At 34.7% G+C, this 19,948-nt stretch overlaps 1 protein-coding gene across 4 annotated transcripts in view; it reads right to left on the bottom strand.

Annotated features, from left to right (window-relative positions):
• Positions 1-6,474: 6,474 nt before the first annotated feature.
• Positions 6,475-19,948, bottom strand: part of LOC137241244 (uncharacterized) — a 33,289-nt gene continuing 19,815 nt past the window's right edge. For 2 of the 4 annotated variants that reach the window (XM_067768625.1, XM_067768624.1), the window contains one exon: positions 6,475-7,379. In XM_067768625.1, coding sequence (XP_067624726.1) covers positions 6,763-7,379 — 617 coding nt within the window. In that variant the 3' untranslated portion in view covers positions 6,475-6,762. Of the gene's footprint in view, positions 7,380-11,100; positions 11,353-17,687; positions 18,483-19,948 lie in introns of those variants that run through there. The other 2 variants (XR_010949945.1, XM_067768626.1) reach the window with 2 other exon arrangements.

The raw sequence follows: 19,948 nt of genomic DNA, 5'->3' as shown, positions 1-19,948 counted from the left end.
CTTTGGATAACGGTTGGTTTTACAGGTATAAAAGAATCGAGATAGATATAGACTTCCATATATCAAAATCATCAGGATCGAAAAAAAATTTGATTGAGCCATGTCCGTCCGTCCGTCCGTCCGTTAACACGATAACTTGAGTAAATTTTGATAAAATTTGTTATGTAGGTTCCTGAGCACTCATCTCAGATCGCTATTTAAAATGAACAATATCGGACCATAACCACGCCTACTTTTTCGATATTGGAAATTTCGAAAAACCGAAAAAGTGCGATAATTCATTACCAAAGACGAATAAAGCGATGAAACTTGGTAAGTGAGTTGATCTTATGACGCAGAATAGAAAATTAGTAAAATTTTGGACAATGGGCGTGGCACCGCCCACTTTTAAAAGAAGGTAATTTAAAAGTTTTGCAAGCTGTAATTTGGCAGTCGTTGAAGATATCATGATGAAATTTGGCACGAACGTTACTCCTATTACTATATGTATGCTTAATAAAAATTAGCAAAATCGGAGAACGACCACGCCCACTTTTAAAAAAAAAATTTTTTAAGTCAAATTTTAACCAAAAATTTAATATCTTTACAGTATATAAGTAAATTATGTCAACATTCAACTCCAGTAATGATATGGTGCAAAATGCAAAAATAAAATAAAATTTCAAAATGGGCGTGGCTCTACCCTTTTTCATTTAATTTGTCTAGGATACTTTTAATGCCATAAGTCGAAGAAAAATTTACCAATCCTTGTGAAATTTGGTAGGGGCTTAGATTCTGGGACGATAACTTATTTCTGTGAAAAAGGGCGAAACCGGTTGAAGCCACGCCCAGTTTTTATACACAGTTGACCGTCTGTCCTTCCGCTCGTCCGTTAACACGATAACTTGTGCAAAAATCGATATATCTTTATTAAACTCAGTTCACGTACTTATCTGAACTCACTTTTGATTGGTATAAAAAATGGCCGAAATCGGACTATGACCACGCCCACTTTTTCGATATCGAAAATTACGAAAAACGAAAAAAATGGCATAATTCTATACCAAATACGAAAAAGGGATGAAACATGGTATTTGGATTAGTTTATTGACGCAAAATATAACTTTAGAAAAAAACTTTGTAAAATGGGTGTGACACCTACCATATTAAGTAGAATGAAATGAAAAAGTTCTGCAGAGCGAAATAAAAAACCCTTGAAATCTGGCAGGAATACTGTTCGTGGTATTATATATATAAATAAATTAGCGGTATCCAACAGATGATGTTCTGGGTCACCCTGGTCCTCATTTTGGTCGATATCTGGGAAAACGCCTTCACATATACAACTACCACCACTCCCTTTTAAAAGCCTCAATAATACCTTTAATTTGATACCAATATCGTACAAACACATTCCAGAGTCACCCCTGATCCACCTTTATGGCGATATCTCGAAAAGGCTTCCACCTATATAACTAAGCACCCTGCCATCTTAAAATACTCATTAACACCTTTCATTTGATACCCATATCCATTAACACCTTTCATTTGATACCCATATCGTAAAAACAAATTCTAGAGTCACCCGTGGTCCAGCTATATGCCGATATCTCGAAAAGGCGACCACCTATACAACTACCACCACTCCTTTTTAAAACCCTTATTAATACATTTATTTTGGTACCCATATCATACAAACACATTCTAGAGTCACCCCTGGTCCACCTTTATGGCGATATCTTGAAAACACGACCAAGCCCTTTTGAAATACTCATTAACACCTTTCGTTTGATACCCATATTGTACAAACGCATTCTAAACTCACCTCTGGTCCACCTTTTTGGCGTTATCTCGAAAAGGCGTCCACCTATAGAACTAAGGCCCACTCCTTTTTAAAATGTTCATTAACCCCTTTCATTTGATACCCATATCGTACAAACAAATTCTAGGGTCACCCCTGGTCCACCTTTATGGCGATATCTCGAAACGGCGTCCACCTATGGAAATAAGGATAACTCCCTTTTAAAATACTCATTAAGACCTTTCATTTGATACCCATCGTACAAACAAATTCTAGAGTCAACCCTGATCCACCTTTATGGCGATATCCCTAAATGGCGTCCACCTATAGAACTATGGCCCACTCCCTCTTAAAATACTTTTTAATACCTTTCATTTGATACACATGTTATACAAACACATTCCAGAGTTACCCTCGGTTCATTTTCCTACATGGTTATTTTCCCTTATGTTGCCACCATAGCTCTCAACTGAGTATGTAATGTTCGGTTACACCCGAACTTAACCTTCCTTACTTGTTCTACTTCGCTTTGTTTCGATTTAAACGATGTGAACGTTCTTCGAAAAACAAAACGGGACAGAGTCAAATTAATAGAATTATGCATTTTGATCGTTCTCTGCATGGCGGAACGATACAAGGTAGCAGCATGGAACAGCTGATTATAAACTTTTTTTATTTGATTTGATACATCAACTTCCGGCGCAGTACCATTTTGACATTTGTCCAGCGAATTTACAAAAACATAGTACATGGGATTTTTATTTATGTTTGTAGGTATGTCACCATGCTGCCACCTTGTATCGTTCCGCTATGGTTCTCTGATTTTGATTCACTTTAAAGGGATTGGCGCATAGTCATAGTCAAAATAAAACAGGTTTCATCAGACACGTAAATTTATAGAGAATAACAAATCACGGACAGCAAGAGAAATTGTCAAATTGCTGGTAAATAATTCCCCACATCACCTAGTTGAAGATTAGCAAAAACGCGATGTTTTCGTTGAGTTTTCACAAAAAAAGATTGTTGAAAACGTTAAAAAATAGTTAAACTGTATTTATGCATTTTGTATCACTTTAAAGGTATTAGGAGGACTCATTTAAGCATATAAGTTTATAAGGTGTAAAATTATATCCATTTACACAGATTGTTATAAGATCGCTCCTTGTAATGTCTTTGATAAACTTAATTGTTGATAGCTTTAGAAGTCAAGGCTGCCATTCACATTTTTTTCGTACCAAAAGGCTTTTGAGAGTACCAAAAAAATGGTTTCGCAGTAATAAAAGACAAATGGTTTTTTTATCATTTATTATTTTCAATAAAGAAAGAAAACATATACATCTTAAATTAACTTCATTAAATATATGTATATATAATTTAAAGAAAAATGATTTAGCATATTAAAGCTTGAAATGCAAAAATTAAAACGAGCTATATTTTCAATACTGAGTTCAAAAATGAACATTTTCTTACATATATCAGATATTTGTGGCATGAACTATTTTATATGTTTATAGTATCTTTCAGCAGACCATACATAATGCATTTCATTTCTAACTAACTCCTTACAAACCCTAATATTATGGATGGTCTTAACTCCTAAACTATTTGTACGTTTTGTTTTTATAAGGTTAAGCGATGAAAACTTTCCTTCTGCAGCTGCAGAGCTATGCGGCAAAGATAACAAATTAAAAATAAACTTAGTCAATTCCATCACTATATTTCTATGAAATGCTTGCTGATTTCTACAAATACTTATTTATTGCGTAGTGAAAAACAATTGTAGAGATGCGCAGTTCGCACTGAGAGTCGAGTTAAATGTGTTAACGTTCCGGTTTACACCTCAGTACTTCTTTGACTAACAAAAGTACTATATGAAAAAATAGATTAAAATAAGTAAATAATCGGTTTCTAGAAAAAAGTACCAAATCAAAGTCAACGTTCAAACGTACGAAATCGTTTTTAAAGTGCCAGTTTTGGTACGAAAGTACCGATTCCGACAGCCCTGGTAGAAGTGTCAAAAAAATTGTGATTAAGAGCCGTCACTCGACACTTTGGCCATAGTACAGGTTTACAAGTATGATATGTATGAGAAGAAAACAATTCCTTTCTCTTTCTAACACACTGCCGTTTGACACTTCGGTCAGTCTCAAACTATTGCGGAACTAAGTGGAACCTGCGTGGAACATGCGTTTGACACTGAACGAAGTGTCAAAATTACCGGAGTTGCTGTCGTAGAAAGCGACGCAGGGAAACAAAACAAGGAGCGAAATATCAGATATGGGTTGCTGTGATGGTAAATTTTTTTGAACGAATTTAGTATGAAAATGTAATGCATCTATAGGGTGAATTAATGGTGACTTATAACCATAAAGCCATAACCAGATAAATCAGCTGATCGAACCTACCTTATGAAAAGGAATGTAATCGATTAATGGTGCCATACCATAACGCTAACGCCATAGCCAATCAATTGGTTTTTGATTTCTCGCCATATCCATAACCTAAAAATATTCTAGTTGGTGAATTTAATCTTTTTTTAGATTTTCTTCAGTGTTTTGGATACGTTATGACTAAGATACTTATTTTTTGTGGAATCTGTTTGTAATTTTTTGCATTTTCATCATTTTTATGAAATTTTCACGTTTTTTAGGTTAAGGCACCATTAATTGATCACACTGAGATGGTTATGGATATGGGTATGGTTACGACTATGGCGTTAGGGTTAAGGAAGTTTAATTTGGCTTTATATGGTCCTACAGAAAATTATACAAAAGTCTTGAATTGGGGTATCTGAGGACGCGTAGTTATTCCAGTATTAAGAGTACAAACTTGGGTGCTAACTTCTTCTACCCATTCAAAAGTTCTCCGCGAAAAACTGTTTGAAACCGGGGTCGACTGCAATAATCCGTCCAAAAATGTGGAAAGATAAATGAAAAGACGCGTTTTGTCCTGTTATCAATAGTCCAAAGGCGAAAAAGTACTCGAATTATTGGAAGCGAGGCAAAAACACGTCTATTAAAACTTCCCCCAACGCTTATGGTCATGTTTTGGCAATCGTCCCCGGTAACAAAGTATCACAATTTGTTAATTAAAATTGTCCAAAACATATGGATTTTAAGGAGAGATGTAATTAAGTGCTCGTTTGAAAGTAAATAAGGACTTTTCTTTGTAATTTTACAATAAAAATTTTACGCAGTTTTCGTTAGCAGCTAGTACACTTTTCTTGGACCTAAGAAGTACAACAGTGCCAAATAGCATCCACAAAAAAAGCGAACAAGAACAAGCATTTTATCAGGTGAGCGTGGCTGTGTATGTGCGTGTTGCTACATATCCTACTTGTACTATGACTTTGGCTACCATAGATGAATGGATTTGCAACTCTTTGTTTCGAGAGAGCGCTGTCAAAATGCACATTTTTTATAACATTTGCCAATGATGCCACTCCAAACAAAAATGAATAAATGTGAATATGGGGATTTTTGGCATACATTTTGGCGATTATAGTTTCAATCATTTAATAAAATGATAGCCGTAAAATATTCATTTCTTTAAATTTATTTTACAATAATACGACTAGCCAGAGTCAAATATAAACAAATCTAAGTAAAATTTACATTTTGATTAACTTAATTAGTCAAATATTGTAACGCATTTAACTCAGTGAAAACCATATATATTTTTTTGAAATTTCAGGAAATCGGACCTAGGACATAATAGTTGACTTTATTTAGTGGATAGGGCTTATCCTACATGTCTGACGTTCCAGGTTCTGCGATCAAAATGGACTCGTTGCATCGAGACTTCATATTTACAAAACCTGTTTTTAGTGATAACTTTTGAATGGAAATAATATTTACCTCCGTTGAGAGCGTAAACAAATGTTTCGTATCAAGTCATCTTTGTTGGCAACAAAGCAACGAATTCATGACGAATGTTTTCTCAAGGAAATTTTGGTTAGTTTTCTTTAACTGCATCCTATATATTTAAGCAGTGAAGTGACTTTGCATAATTGCGATTTTTGGAAAGAGAATTAATTGATTAATTTAATGCAATCATTAAAATAAACACAAAAACGCCACAAAAATTTATAGAAGGAATTTTTATAAATATATCTGACACAAAAAAAACAGCGACTACCTTGAGAAACCATCGAGTAATTTGCCAAAGTATCGAGTGACGGCTCTTAACCAAAGAGGATAAATACGATAAGAGCCGTCACTCGTTATTTTGTGGCGAGTATCTCGCCAAAAAATTGATGCCGGATGTTTTCTGAGAGGGACATTTTTAATTGTCTCGCATTTATACATGCCGTGTAGGCCCCTTGTGCAACTGTGATTTTTGGAAAGATAATTAAATAAATTAATTACATACAGTCAAAAAATAAGCACAAATGCCCCACGAAAATGTATAGAAGAAATTTATAAACATCTCGCCCAAAAAAAAAGTAGCGACTACCTCTCAGTATACATCGAGTAAATGCCAAAATAATAACGAGTGACGGCTCTTATTGTATTTATCCTCTTTGTCTTAACATCGGTATCTGGATAACTGTTCATTGGCAGTGAGGGCAGACTTTTTACTACTCTGAACTTTTTTTCAAACATTCGCCACTTTTATGAATTCACACTGGTTTACGTAAAACGATATTCCCTGAATGAAGCTCAAGTTCCTTCATTAAAATTAGAAGAGTAATATTTTATCTTTATTAGTGCTTAATATTATTAATTTGGCTTTTCTGTTCTGCCGGAAAATTCAGTATACAAATTTCCTAAAATGGTTTTCGTTCATTTTTTTGCAGACTTAACCCAGCCCTATCTTTATGCGTGCTTGCTAATTTAATTTCGTAATTTATTGTAAATTCTTGTGCGTTTTAATTGGGTGTTTTTAATTGGATGTACGTAAACGAAAATAATAAAACTAGATGGACTCCTTCAGTCGTTTCAATTTAACATTAAATTTGACTTTTACCAATGATGACGCATTTAATATGGCATTTCTTCTTCTTGTTGCATTTCCTCCTCTTCTTGTAACTCATTCATTTTTTCTAACATATATGCTCTGAATGTTCTCTGTCCTCTACTGGAAAGGTTTTCGTAATCAGCCAATAAACTTTTAAAAAATAATGCGTTTCCATTTTCTGTGTTCTTTTGTGTGGTTCTGTAATCCTTTGACGATTTTCTTTTTCGGCGACTTGTTTGTATGTCTTCAAATATTGGTTCTTCTGTCGTGTCTGTTAACAAAGCCCGATTTTTTGATTCTCTTTTTCTTTGGTGCTCTATATTTGGTTCTTCCTTTTTTTTGATCAACTGTTCTTCTCCTATTTCTGTTGGTGTAGTTCTACTCCTTTTGGATGGCACTGGACTGTTGCCGTCACCACTCGCATTTAAATTGGATGGTGAGCTTTGAGATTCATCATCGGTATACACAGAGTGGGAACCAGAGCGCGGCACCTGGATATGGTTCCTTAAAAACGACATAGCATCAGCCATATACCATTTCTTTTTTTTCTCCCCGTCACATGAATCAGCTGATCTTTCGGTTCTCAAATATCTGGCGTATGATTTTCGAAGATATGACCATTTTCTTTTACAATCAATTACTGAAAAAATAAAAATATATAAAAATAAAAGTGAAATTTTCAAACATGAGTGAAATTTTATCCTGTACTGATTCTTCGAACCGTGGCTGGTCTAGTTAATAAATTTAACAAGTGTTGAATGTATAAGACGGATTTTCATAAACTGTTAGGCACTTTGTAAGCTTCACAAGATAACAATAGAAAGCTTTGCAGCGCTTTCCGCTCTGAAGCGAACAAAGCGTTTATGTAAATTCTCCTTTAGGCAGACAAAATAGTTCGGAAAAACATTGTATTATGTGTACATTTGTGTTGATTTACACCATAGTGTGCATGCAACCACTTTTTTGTTTTGTTTCTTCAACTCTATGAAATATACAGCCCAATTCTAAACGAAAATTCCTCGTGAATTTTCTCCCACTCCTCGTATTCTAGCAAAGAGGATAAATACAATAAGAGCCGTCACTCGTTATTTTTTAGGCATTTACTCGATGTATACTGAGAGGTAGTCGCTAGTTTTTTTTGGGCGAGATGTTTATAAATGTCTGATGTGATTCTAGATAAAAAAATCCTTGTGCGTTTTTTTACGTCTACCTTTGCCAAAGAGGATAAATACAATAAGAGCCGTCACTCGTTATTTTGTGGCGAGTATCTCGCTGGAAATTGAAAAAATTTATGCCGAATGTTTTCTTAGAGGGACATTTTTAATTGGCTCGCATTTATCCATGCCGTGTAGGCCCCTTGTGCAACTGTGATTTTTGGAAAGAGAATTAAATAAATTAGCTAAATACAGTCGAAAAATAAACACAAATACCCCTCGAAAATGTATAGAAGACATTTATAAACACCTCGCCCAAAAAAAAGTAGCGACTACCTCTCAGTATACATCGAGTAAATGCCAAAAAAATAACGTATGACGGCTCTTATTGTATTTATCCTTTTTGGTATACTGAGAGGTAGTCGCTACTTTTTTTTTGGGCGAGATGTTTATAAATGTCTTCTATACATTTTCGTGGGGTATTTGTGTTTATTTTTCGACTGTATTTAATTAATTTATTTAATTCTCTTTCCAAAAATCACAGTTGCACAAGGGGCCTACACGGCATGGATAAATGCGAGACAATTAATAATGTCCCTCTCAGAAAACATTCGGCATCAATTTTTTCAATTTCCAGCGAGATACTCGCCACAAAGTAACGAGTGACGGCTCTTATTGTATTTATCCTCTTTGAGTATACATCGAGTAAATGGCAAAAAAATTACGAGTGACGGCTCTTATTGTATTTATCCTCTTTGATCTGGGTAAGTGATTTGTGGTATTTATATATTGGTATACACGGTGAGAGCTGATTTGTACTTTTTTAATAGCCGTGTTTTTTGTTTTTCACGCGTATACGTTTTGTTTGCGCGTGAAAAAAACGCCTATCCTCGCTTAGATAATGCTTAGGAGGCCCATCTAGCGGCTGTGGTTAAACAACTAGCTACAGCAACAGGGTGTACCGAAAAGCGGAGACACCGGTTTGGCCGCCATTTCTTAGATGAATGGAAGCAAAGTATTTCCCTTATCGAGCAGTTTTCTTTTTACCCCAGCGGGTTAGGGGGTCAGAATATACCCGCGATAGGTATGCCTGTCGTAAGAGGCGACTAAAATACCAGATTCAAGGGGCTGTGAGCGCAACCCTTCAGATTGCCAGCGCAATATACAGCTTCACCAAACCCAATTGTCAACCTCACCTATCCGCGGCGAATCCTGTTTCACTAACAGACGAGGCTCTGGCGACCCCAATCACCTCATGGAACTTGGGAGTGGGGAGGGAGGGATGCCCTGAAGGTTTAATGTGGCCATATAAATAGTTCCCGAGAAGGTCTGGCTAGCACCTTAATGGTGCTGCGTTACGACCATCACATTGATAACACTCCCCAAAGCCTTCGGGGAGCAACCTTATCCCTACAACAACAGCAGTTTTCTTTATATGCTCATCCGTTGATGTTGCTGTGGCACCAGTTCGTTACTCATTGCAATACCATAGGATATCCAATAATTTGCTTTAATTCTAAACGAATTCGCAACAGTATTAAACTTTTCAATTTCTTATGCCCGGTTTTTCGGTGCGGTTTTAAGCTGGAGACATTGGTGCTTTATCAGTAACCGTATCGGTAACCTTATAACAGCTGATTCGACCAACCTAATGAAAATCAATGCAATGGATTATTGGTGCCGCTAAGGTCGTAACCGTATCGTAGCCAACCAATTGGGTTTTGGTTTACCGTCGTAACGATAAACAGCTGATTACCTAGAGTTTAACTTTGCAAATAACATTTTGCTGCTCATCTCAGCTTTAACGGCCTCAGTGAAACATAGAAGAAAAGTACTAAAATGTGGTGTGGACCATTTTTGGTCCAAATGGACTAAAGTGGCAACCGTTATAGAAAGTGTTGTTTTATGATGTATGCGTATGCTTTTGTACGCATCATAGTGTACAAGTAAAGTGTGTTGTCTTCTTTGTGACAGGCACTCGCTTAAGTGAGCATAACGGGAAAATCTGGGTTGCCATTATTGTTTCGGTTGAAAACGGTTAATTAGGGTTCTGTACAGAGACGTAAAAGATTGAAACAGGGTTTATGTAGTCACAAAAGTGTTGCTCCTGTTCCACAGCATTTTAATTTTATATCATGGCGAAAAGTGTTCAGTTCAGAGTTATTGATTTTCAATAAAAGTTTAATTTATTACGGAGGGTTACTCCTTTAAGTGTAAAAAGCAGAGAAAACGTAGAGTTTTTCAAATTATCGTGAAAAACTTTTTAATTTGAATTTCTGTACTCAAGTTCAGTATATTTGTGTAACACAGGAATTTGGTGGTCAATTCCTTAACTATGAAAAACTGAAAAATGTACACTTATTGAAAACTCATTTGCACACACATTTTACACTTTGAATTTAGTTGTGTAAATTTTGAAACTAAAAACAAAATTTTCATTTGTCAGAAAAAGTAAAGAAAAAACAGCCTAATGTCAAAAAACCCACACACTTACACCAGTACTGAAACCTTATTGGCTCCCTCGACAAAAAATATAAGAGAAAATACAAGAAAAATACATAGAAAATAAAGTAGTGTCATATAGGAGTTTGATTTGTTTGCATTTACAGCACCATTTTATTTGCAGGAGACTTTTACAGCTACAAAAATTAAGGCGGATTTACACAGACGCTTTGGTTGTGTTGCATTCATTAATTCATCTGTCGGGCGAAGTATCGAAAAATTTACATAAATACTTTGGTTGCGTGCTTACGCTTTGACAACGCCAGACGAAAAACGCCGTACGTTATCTTTGCTTTGAAGGGACCAAAGCGTTTATATAATTTTTCCCTTATGCATTTGTGTAAACAGCCTTAGAAGTGAAATTTTTCCATGTTACACGTGTGGCGCTTTATATTATGGCTCTAATTTAAAAAAATTTTGCTTTCCGTATGTTTCGGCATTGTTGCAGGCTACAAATCTTCTAGTATTCTTATTTCCGCGGAAATATATGCAACTATTTCATCTGTAAATACTACAAAGTTTTATTAAACTATCAAATGCAACTCAGCTTGAAGTACTCTTGCGTACCAAAAATGCAACTCTAGACCTGAGATTTGCATCAGGTGAGCGAGGCTGTTTGTAGTTTTGACGTTTATCGCTTAGATGACACACTTGTATAGGTACACTATGGTACGCATGCACATATGCAAAATCAAAGAAACTTACCCTCCCTGCCTATTTCCTCTGCTATTTTCGTCCAAATATCATCAATATTTTGTCTATATAATTTATCATTGCTATCATATATTGCTCTTCGCTCCTTAACTAAATCTATTAGTTTTTTCACCTCCGAGATATACATATCGATAAAAAAAAATATCAACCAAAACACGAAATAAAAAATGCCGTGTTGCGTTTATGTGGTATACGGAAACAGCTGAAACACTGAAATGCCACTGTAAACGCTTCTTTGCTTGCTTTGTTCCGATCATGGTTCAACTATATACAGGTTGGCTCATCTGTAAAGCAACAAAATATGTCTGTTCAAATTGTCAAAATCTGTGTATTGGTGTTGGTGCGAATCGTATGGAATGGAAACATAAAACTTAGCAGTTTTTGTATGTGTAAGTAAAATGTTGCCAATGTGTTGGTTTCATTTTGAATTACCGACCTGTACATAATTGAACCATGGTTCCGATTTACAACACGATGTGAACGCATTTTGGAAACGAATGCTGGGCACAGGCGAATAAACAGATTTATGAAATTGTCCACATAGAGTATTGTTTACTATATAGTTTGGCAGCTAAAATAGAGCTTATGTTGCGAATAGAGTGGAAGGCAGTGGACTAGGCAGTCGAATGTCATATAATGAAGGAATTGATGTTCGGAGTTTTTTTCAAAATTTGCCAGAAATCCTGAATCACAAATGGGAGTGTAGTTAAGTACGAAAATGAAAAAATGTTGTTAGGTTTTGCTCCTTTTTTAGCAGGAGATTTTCATTTTAAAAATGTAATTTACAAACCAATGTTCATTCTATTACTTTTTTAGCAGGAGATTTTCATCTTAAAAATCTAATATATAAACCAATGTTCCTTCTAATACTCATTTAATAAAAACGTGCTTTTTATTTTTACGAACTTATTCCTCAATGAAAATAAATGAAACACGTATTAATGTCAGCATTAATCATGTTTCTTACTTCTTAAATGTTCTTAAATATTATAAATGTGTTAAAAGTAGCAGGACTAAAATAATATTGACAAATCTGATATGTCAAACTAATTTTATATAAAAAAATGATTTCATAAATTGCATGCTTTTTATACATATGCATTATATTTTAAATTTTCTTTAACTGTTCGTTTTGTGCTGACTAAATTTTGATTATGCATAACTTTCTTTGGCTATATAAGCCAACAATTCCACGGGCCGTTTTCACCATCTTCGGTGAACGCTAACAAACATTTTATTTGAAAGAAATCGTTCAGTGATTCGTCAAATAAGGGTTAGTTTAAAATAACGGACGCTAAAAGTTCCCCTGTCACATGAGGAAAAATGAACAATTATTTTTGTAACATGAAGATACAATAGAAAATTTATTGGGGATTGCACTGCGACCGTTGATCTATTGTGCCCTCATTAGATTGGGTCGCGTTCCAGGAAGATATGTTCCACCGTCTCTCCTGATCGATCACGAAATCGACATGAATACAAAATTATGTTTTTTATTTAGTTGAACGACGATAGAAAATCGGTTTTTTTTTTCTAAAATACAAGAAACTTGAAGAAGAACGTAAGTTTTTAATTATTTGTGTGTTGCTTTGACGTTGGCGTTGCGTAGCTTATGGATTGAAGCAATTAAAGCACGTGTGTTCAAAGTCAGATGTAGACGCAACGCAAGTGCCAAAACGACGCAAAAGTCACCTTGGGCGTATTTGCCTTAGGTGTTATTTATCAATATTAATTAAAAATGTTAGATCTCCTAAAAAGCTGAACTTAGGCAAAATACACAAGAGGCGTAGCTTCGTAGACGCTTGCAAAATATGACATGCAGCTAAGATCTCTCTACACCTAAAGATTGCTTATGCTGTGCCTAGTACGCGTCTATGAAGCTATGCCTCGTGTCCATCTTCTATTAGATTATATTTCAAAGACATTTTTTTTTAGCTTTAATCTTTGTTCATAACATTCATGTACATGTCTACTACTATGGCAGTCGCTTGCATCCTACTATTTCATTGTTAAAAAAAAAATTAAGTTCGGAAAAATGCAACCTTATCACGTGCATTTTCAAACACGGTTACCACACCGTATTGTCATTTGGGACCAAAATTTATCGAATAAAGGACCAGAACTCAAAAAGGGGACCAAATTTTAGTTTTATTTTATTGGTATACAAACAATTCGGCAAGTTACTAGAGTATCGTATTTGTTGTAAAAAGCGAAAATTGTAGGATGTTTCAGGGGTGTCCTATATAAAATTTTAATAAAGGAGACACTTGGCTTTAGTTTAAACTGCACAAACAAAAATAAAGTGTACATTTAGGTATCACATTTTAAAATTTTTAGGATAAGACTATGTCTTTCACCAATCTAACGTTGTGAACCTAGTTTTGCTTCATTGCAATGAAATAAAATGTATAGCGCAGTTAGGTTTTAGTAAGGAACGGTTAAAAAATTTGCGTTGTGGCAAACTCAATAAATCGTAAATGAAACTAAGCAATTGTGTTAATGTTATTTTTTAGATGCTTTCATTTTCACTCACAGTTTAAACTTCATACCAGAACCTAGATTCAGTAAGTGTGAGTTTTGAACTCAGACTAAAAATGAAGCGTCTTAAAAGTTTCAACTGTATAATAATTGAATACCGATCGAAATATCTAAGCACTAAAAAAGTCTTTTTCTGATAAGTGCGTTGTTTCATCAAAAATTAATGACAATGTCTTTGTCCGAACATTCAACACTTCATTTTTAATGCCTCGCCTAAATTATCTCCCAAGTGAAATGTCATTGTTCTGCTACATTTAATTGATAGAGCAATTTTCGTGGTAAGAATTCCATTGGAGTAAATTGAAAATTATATGTGGGTAATAGATCTGCGGCAATTTTTTTTGCAGTATTTTGAATTTTTGCTTCAGTGAAAAAGAAATAAAAGTACCAAACCGTGCCGAAAAAGACCCAACATTGTGAAAAAGGGAACAACGGACCATATAGGGGGGAAGGGAATGGACTGAAGTGGCAACCGTGTTCTCAAATGCATGCTTCCACATCAAATACATATACATATAAGTACTTCGACATTACGAAATACATTGTCTCGGGTTGTGAGGCTAAGTATTTTTGCATAAAAGCTTTTTGACCACCACAATACCACAGATTAAGTATAAAGTTTCACAAAAATAATACATTTTTTCGAAAAATCACACAGAATATCCGCAGTCATTGTTTACGAATTTAGAAACAATGAGAATGGCAAATACGAACGTGTATGAAATGTAATGTCAAAAAGTATATGCACATGGTTGTATTTATATGCACGAAAATGTTTAAAAATCGCATGAAATTGTTAAAATAAAGTTCAAAAATAAATGATAGATGCTTTTAATAACAACAAAAACGCCTTATATATTCTATATATATATCAATTGGTAAGGATTATCTCACTTTAAAATTTAAGCTGAATAATCTAAAGTTTTTTTTTGAAACTGAGTCTAGAACTGTGCATGTGAATGTGCGAATTTCACCGATCAGCTGTTAGTTCCGCTACTTGGTAAAATTTACTATGACTTAGAGTCTCCTGCGATTTACAACGTGATTGACTGAATTTTTGTATGTGTGCGTGTCGGGTATTTGGCGCTTGCCCCGCGACTATCAAATAAAAGGCCATCAATCAACATTTGCATTGAGAAACCGTAGCTTTCGGACGAGAATATGTCGTCATCGGATGATGATTTTTTTTACTTGCAACTACAGCAGTTTTATTAAATAATAAAAAAAGACGAATAAACATTTTATTAAATAATAATAAAAGCTTTACATTCCATAAAGCTTGTAAACATTGATAATTTTCAATAAATTTTAATGTAAATTGCTGTTCTTCCGCGCACTTGTTCATTTTGAATGTCATACAAACTAAATACAACACTGCCGTTTTGTCAATTATACCCCACGACTATCAAATAAGCAAGCGTCAAATGAAAAAATCAAAAATTTTTGATTTTCATCAACGTGTAGCCGACAACAAATACGTGTGTCCCGAAGCCACCCGACTGCACTAACATACACAAAATTCAGTCAATCTGGTTGTAAATCGCAGGAGGCTCTTAAATCTGCAGACATTGGTGTTTTATCGGTAACCTTATAACAGCTGATTCGACCAACCTTATGAGAATCAATGCTATCGATTATTGGTGCCGCCAAGGTCGTAACCGTATCGTAGCCAACCAATTGGTTTTTGGTTTACCGTCGTAACGATAAACAGCTGATTACGTTAGGGATACGACTACAGCGATACGACAAACGGCACTAATGACTCCAGCTTAAAACGGTGTTTAGGTATAAGGCTAAAGGACCAATTAATGGTGACTTATAACCATAAAACCATAACCAGATAAAACAGCTGATCGAACCTGCCTTATGGAAATCAATGTAATCGATTAATGGTGCCATACCATAAGGCTAACGCCATAACCATACCATAGTCAACCAATTGGTTTTTGGTTTCTCGCCATATCCATAACCTAAAAATATTTGAGTTGGTGAATTTAATATCTTTTTGTTATGACTAAGAGACTTATTTTTTGTGGAATATGTTTGTAATTTTTTGCGTTTTTTTCATTTTTATGAAATCTTCACGATTTTTAGGTTAAGGCACCATTAATCGATCACATTGGAGATGGTTATGGATATTGGTATGGTTACGACTATGGCGTTAAGGTTAAGGAAGTTTAATTCGCCCTTACGAGTCTTATTTGTTGTGGAATATGTTTGTAATGTTTTGCGTTTTCTTCATTTTTATGAAATTTTTACGGTTTTTAGGTTAAGGCACCATTAATCTATCACATTGGAGATGGTTATGGATATGGGTATGGTTACGACTACGGCGTTAGGGTGAAGGAAGTTTAATTTACGCTTAAATGAACTTAAGTTTCTTCATAAATGTACCAAAATGTTTAATATTAGCTGTGTTTTTTACATCTATATACATATACGCTTAAACTATATATGGACTGCTAAGCAGTAAACTTTATCTACTCTTCTGAAATTGCTGCGCAGAAAATTAGTACTTCTAAATTTCAATACGCATATACTCAGATGCAACTGAAATATGTGTCAGTGTTTACCTCTACACTACTTCTATGTATTACCTCTACAAATGATGTGTGTCCACTATTCACCGCTACCGACTCATTGACATGGACCACAAGAAACTCAGAGGTTTTAGTACAATGTGGGTACCAGACGAGAGATCATCAGGGGTCTTATTATGTAACTTGATTCGAAAGAAATTTGTTTTGGATATTAAAGAAGAATTTGTGTTTTGAGACCTTTCGAATCTTATTTCTTTTCGACTCGAGTTGGAGGCACATTTATCGTTTGCGTCTTCGATATTTAAATAAGATCAACTTTTGCCAAAAATTATAAAAATCGGTTGATACATGAATGTGTATTCATAAGGTATGCGTAACCTTAGCAGGCGTTGCCCTAACCATTTTTCAAAACTGTTTAATATTAATTTCAGGTCTATCAATGGGACTTGTTTTCTAAAACCTTAGCATTGTATCTTTACAAGTTACAGAGATATAACGATAAATGTGCCTTCAACGAGCATTATTGTATTTTTATATAGAAAGTTGATCGGGGTATCCTCGTATTTTTTTTTTCTGGAACAGGTCAATCTTAAATAAGGAATCTATACACCGAATATGAAGACATCACTGGCGAAAGCATATAAAAATCTATTTTAATAAATGGGCGCTGCCCCGACCATTTTTTTAAATTGTTATGTTTATTGCGTTAGCCGCATGTATCCAGCCTACATTGACCTACATGACAAGTTTGAAGAAAATAGCTCATTTAGGCATCGGAAATATCGAATAAATTCATAGGAAATATTAGGTATATAAAAAGGGGGCGTGGTTTTATGACGATTATGTCTATTTTTAGTATAAACCCTACTCGTGGTCAGAAGAGAATGCCAAATTTCATTACAAAAAATTTATTTAATTGAAAGTTATTGCAAAAATACATGTAAGGATGAGCCTTCGGACGGATGGGCGAATGGATGAATAAGCATTCTTAAACTTGAATTTCTTTCGGTCGAGGTAACCGATTTTTTTGGTTGACTTAAATAGGTGGAGCCGTTTAAAAAATTGGTTTAGGATACCGCGAAAGTCGGAAGACGGTACTAAAAAATGGGGCTGCCGGTTTTAAATGTATATAGCCAAAGACGAATGCGACATATATTCTAACGGATGGTCGAATTCGATCTAGCTTCTATTTGTTCATCTTAATCTCCTGCCTTGGCTTCACAAACTATCTCTTCAAATGTTCAGTGAAGCAAACTCGTAGTCTAGCATGGATTTCCGAATCACTGTTATAGCGCAAGTCATGTTACAACTCGAAATCTAATTATTTTCAAGGACTTTTATATGTCACACGCATAAATCATAAGCCATGTTTAGGACTTTAAAATAAAAGTCATTGTCCGTAATTAATATATGAAGACTTTTATAAATAAAAGTACCAATCAATAATTTTTTACGACTCAAACAAAGTAAAAATAATTTCGGATAACTTAAAAAGTATCTATTGATCAAAATTATATGGAAATACTTTTTTCATATTTATTGAAATTTTTGTTTTTAAACTCGAAACTCAAATAATTTTTATTTTGGGTGTCTGAATTATACATTCATACAAAATAAAAAAGGTTTTAACGGCTCTTATAATGTATGGAAATGATATTTTAAAATGCTTTTTAAACCTTTTATATTTTTTACGCATTTAATACGGCATTTCTTCTTCTTGTTGCATTTCCTCCTCTTCCTGCAACTCATTCATTTTTTCTAACATGTATACTCTGAATGTTCTTCGTCTTCTACTGGATAGGTTTTCGTAATCAACCAGCAAACTTTTAAAAAATAGCGCGTTTCCATTTTCTTGTGCCTTTTTTATGGTTCTGTTATATCTTGATACTCTCCTTTTTCGGTTACGTTGTATGTCTTCAAATATTGGTTCTTCTGTCGTTTCTGTTAACAAAGCCCGATTTTTTAATTCTCGCTGCTCTATATTTGGTTCTTCATTTTTTATAATTAACGGCTCTTCTTCTTTTTCTGTTGGCGTAAATCTTCTAATTTTGGATGGCACTGGACTGTCGCCGTCACTACTCGAATCGGATGGTGAGCTTTGAGATTCATCATCGGTATATACAGTGCGGAAACCAGATCGCGGCATTCTGATATGCTGCCTTAAAAACGACATAGCATTAGCCATGTACCATTTCTTCTTTTTCTCGCCGTCATATGAATCAGCTGATTTTTCGGTTCTCAAATACCTGACATAAGAGTTTCGCAAGCAAGCCCATTTCCTTTTACATTCAATTACTGAAAATTTACAAATATATAAAAATAAGTTATTAAATATCCATGAGTGGAATTTTTCCCTGTGCATTCGTCGAATCCATATATGTAATACTAGGATAGGTACATTCCATAGCGGAATGATACAAGGTGGCAGCATGGTGACATACCTACAAACATAAATAAAAATTCCATGTACTTTGTTTTTGTAAATTCGATGGACCAATGTCAAAATCGCACTGCACCGGAAGTTGATGTATCACATCAAATAAAAAAAGTTTATAATCAGCTGTTCCATGCTGCCACCTTGTATCGTTGCGCCATGGTACATTCCCAAACATCAGAGTGCCGATATATTGCTGTTTAAACGCTTTTGGTTTTGTATTCAATAATCGAATGTGCCGACATTTAAATTTTTTCTTGTCACTCTTATGCTGCTACAATCACAAAAATTTTATAGGCTGTCTTGTTTTGATTTCGAATGCGAGCATTGTAGGAGTATTACATATATAGGAGTATTACATATAGGATATAGGAGTATTACATATATGGTCGAACCCCACCCCAGTATTTGTATGCATTCAATCATGGCAGAGCCATACAGGCATTCTGAATTCATACAAGTGGCGAGTGTTTGAAAAAAAAACGTGCACAATGGTAAACAGCATGGACAACAACAACCTGTTAAATCGGTGTTCGATTACTTATGTACATCATTTGCTCAATGGTTTTTATACTCAGTTGAGCAGAGCTCACAGAGTATATTAACTTTGATTGGATAACGGTTGGTTGTACAGGTATAAAGGAATCGAGATAGATATAGACTTCCATATATCAAAATCATCAGTATCGAAAAAAAATTTGATTGAGCCATGTCCGTCCGTCCGTCCGTCTGTCCGTTAACACGATAACTTGAGTAGATTTTGAGGTATCTTGATGAAATTTGGTATGTAGATTCCTGGGCACTCATCTCAGATCGCTATTTAAAATGAACGATATCGGACTATAACCACGCCCATTTTTTGGATATCGAAAATTTCGAAAAACCGAAAAAATGCGATAATTCATTGCCAAAGGCGGATAAAGCGATGAAACTTGGTAGATGGGTTGACGTTATGACGCAGAATAGAAAATTAGTAAGACTTTGGACAATGGGCGTGGCACCGCCCACTTTTACAAGAAGGTAATTTAAAAGTTTTGCAAGCTGTAATTTGGCAGTCGTTGAAGATATCATGATGAAATTTGGCCGGAACGTTACTACTATTACTATATATTTGCTAAATAAAAATTAGCAAAATTGGATGAAGAACACGCCCACTTTTTAAAAATTTTTTTTTAAAATTCAAATTTTAACAAAAAATTTAATATCTTTACTGTATATAAGTAAATTAAGTCAAAATTCAACTCCAGTAATGATATGATGCAACAAAATACAAAAATAAAAGAAAATTTCAAAATGGGCGTGGCTCCGCCCATTTTCATTTAGTTTG

This window comes from Eurosta solidaginis, chromosome 2 (genome assembly GCF_040869045.1).
Source record: "Eurosta solidaginis isolate ZX-2024a chromosome 2, ASM4086904v1, whole genome shotgun sequence".
NCBI classification, from domain to species: domain Eukaryota; kingdom Metazoa; phylum Arthropoda; class Insecta; order Diptera; family Tephritidae; genus Eurosta; species Eurosta solidaginis.
This window is presented reverse-complemented; position numbering and strand designations above follow the sequence as displayed.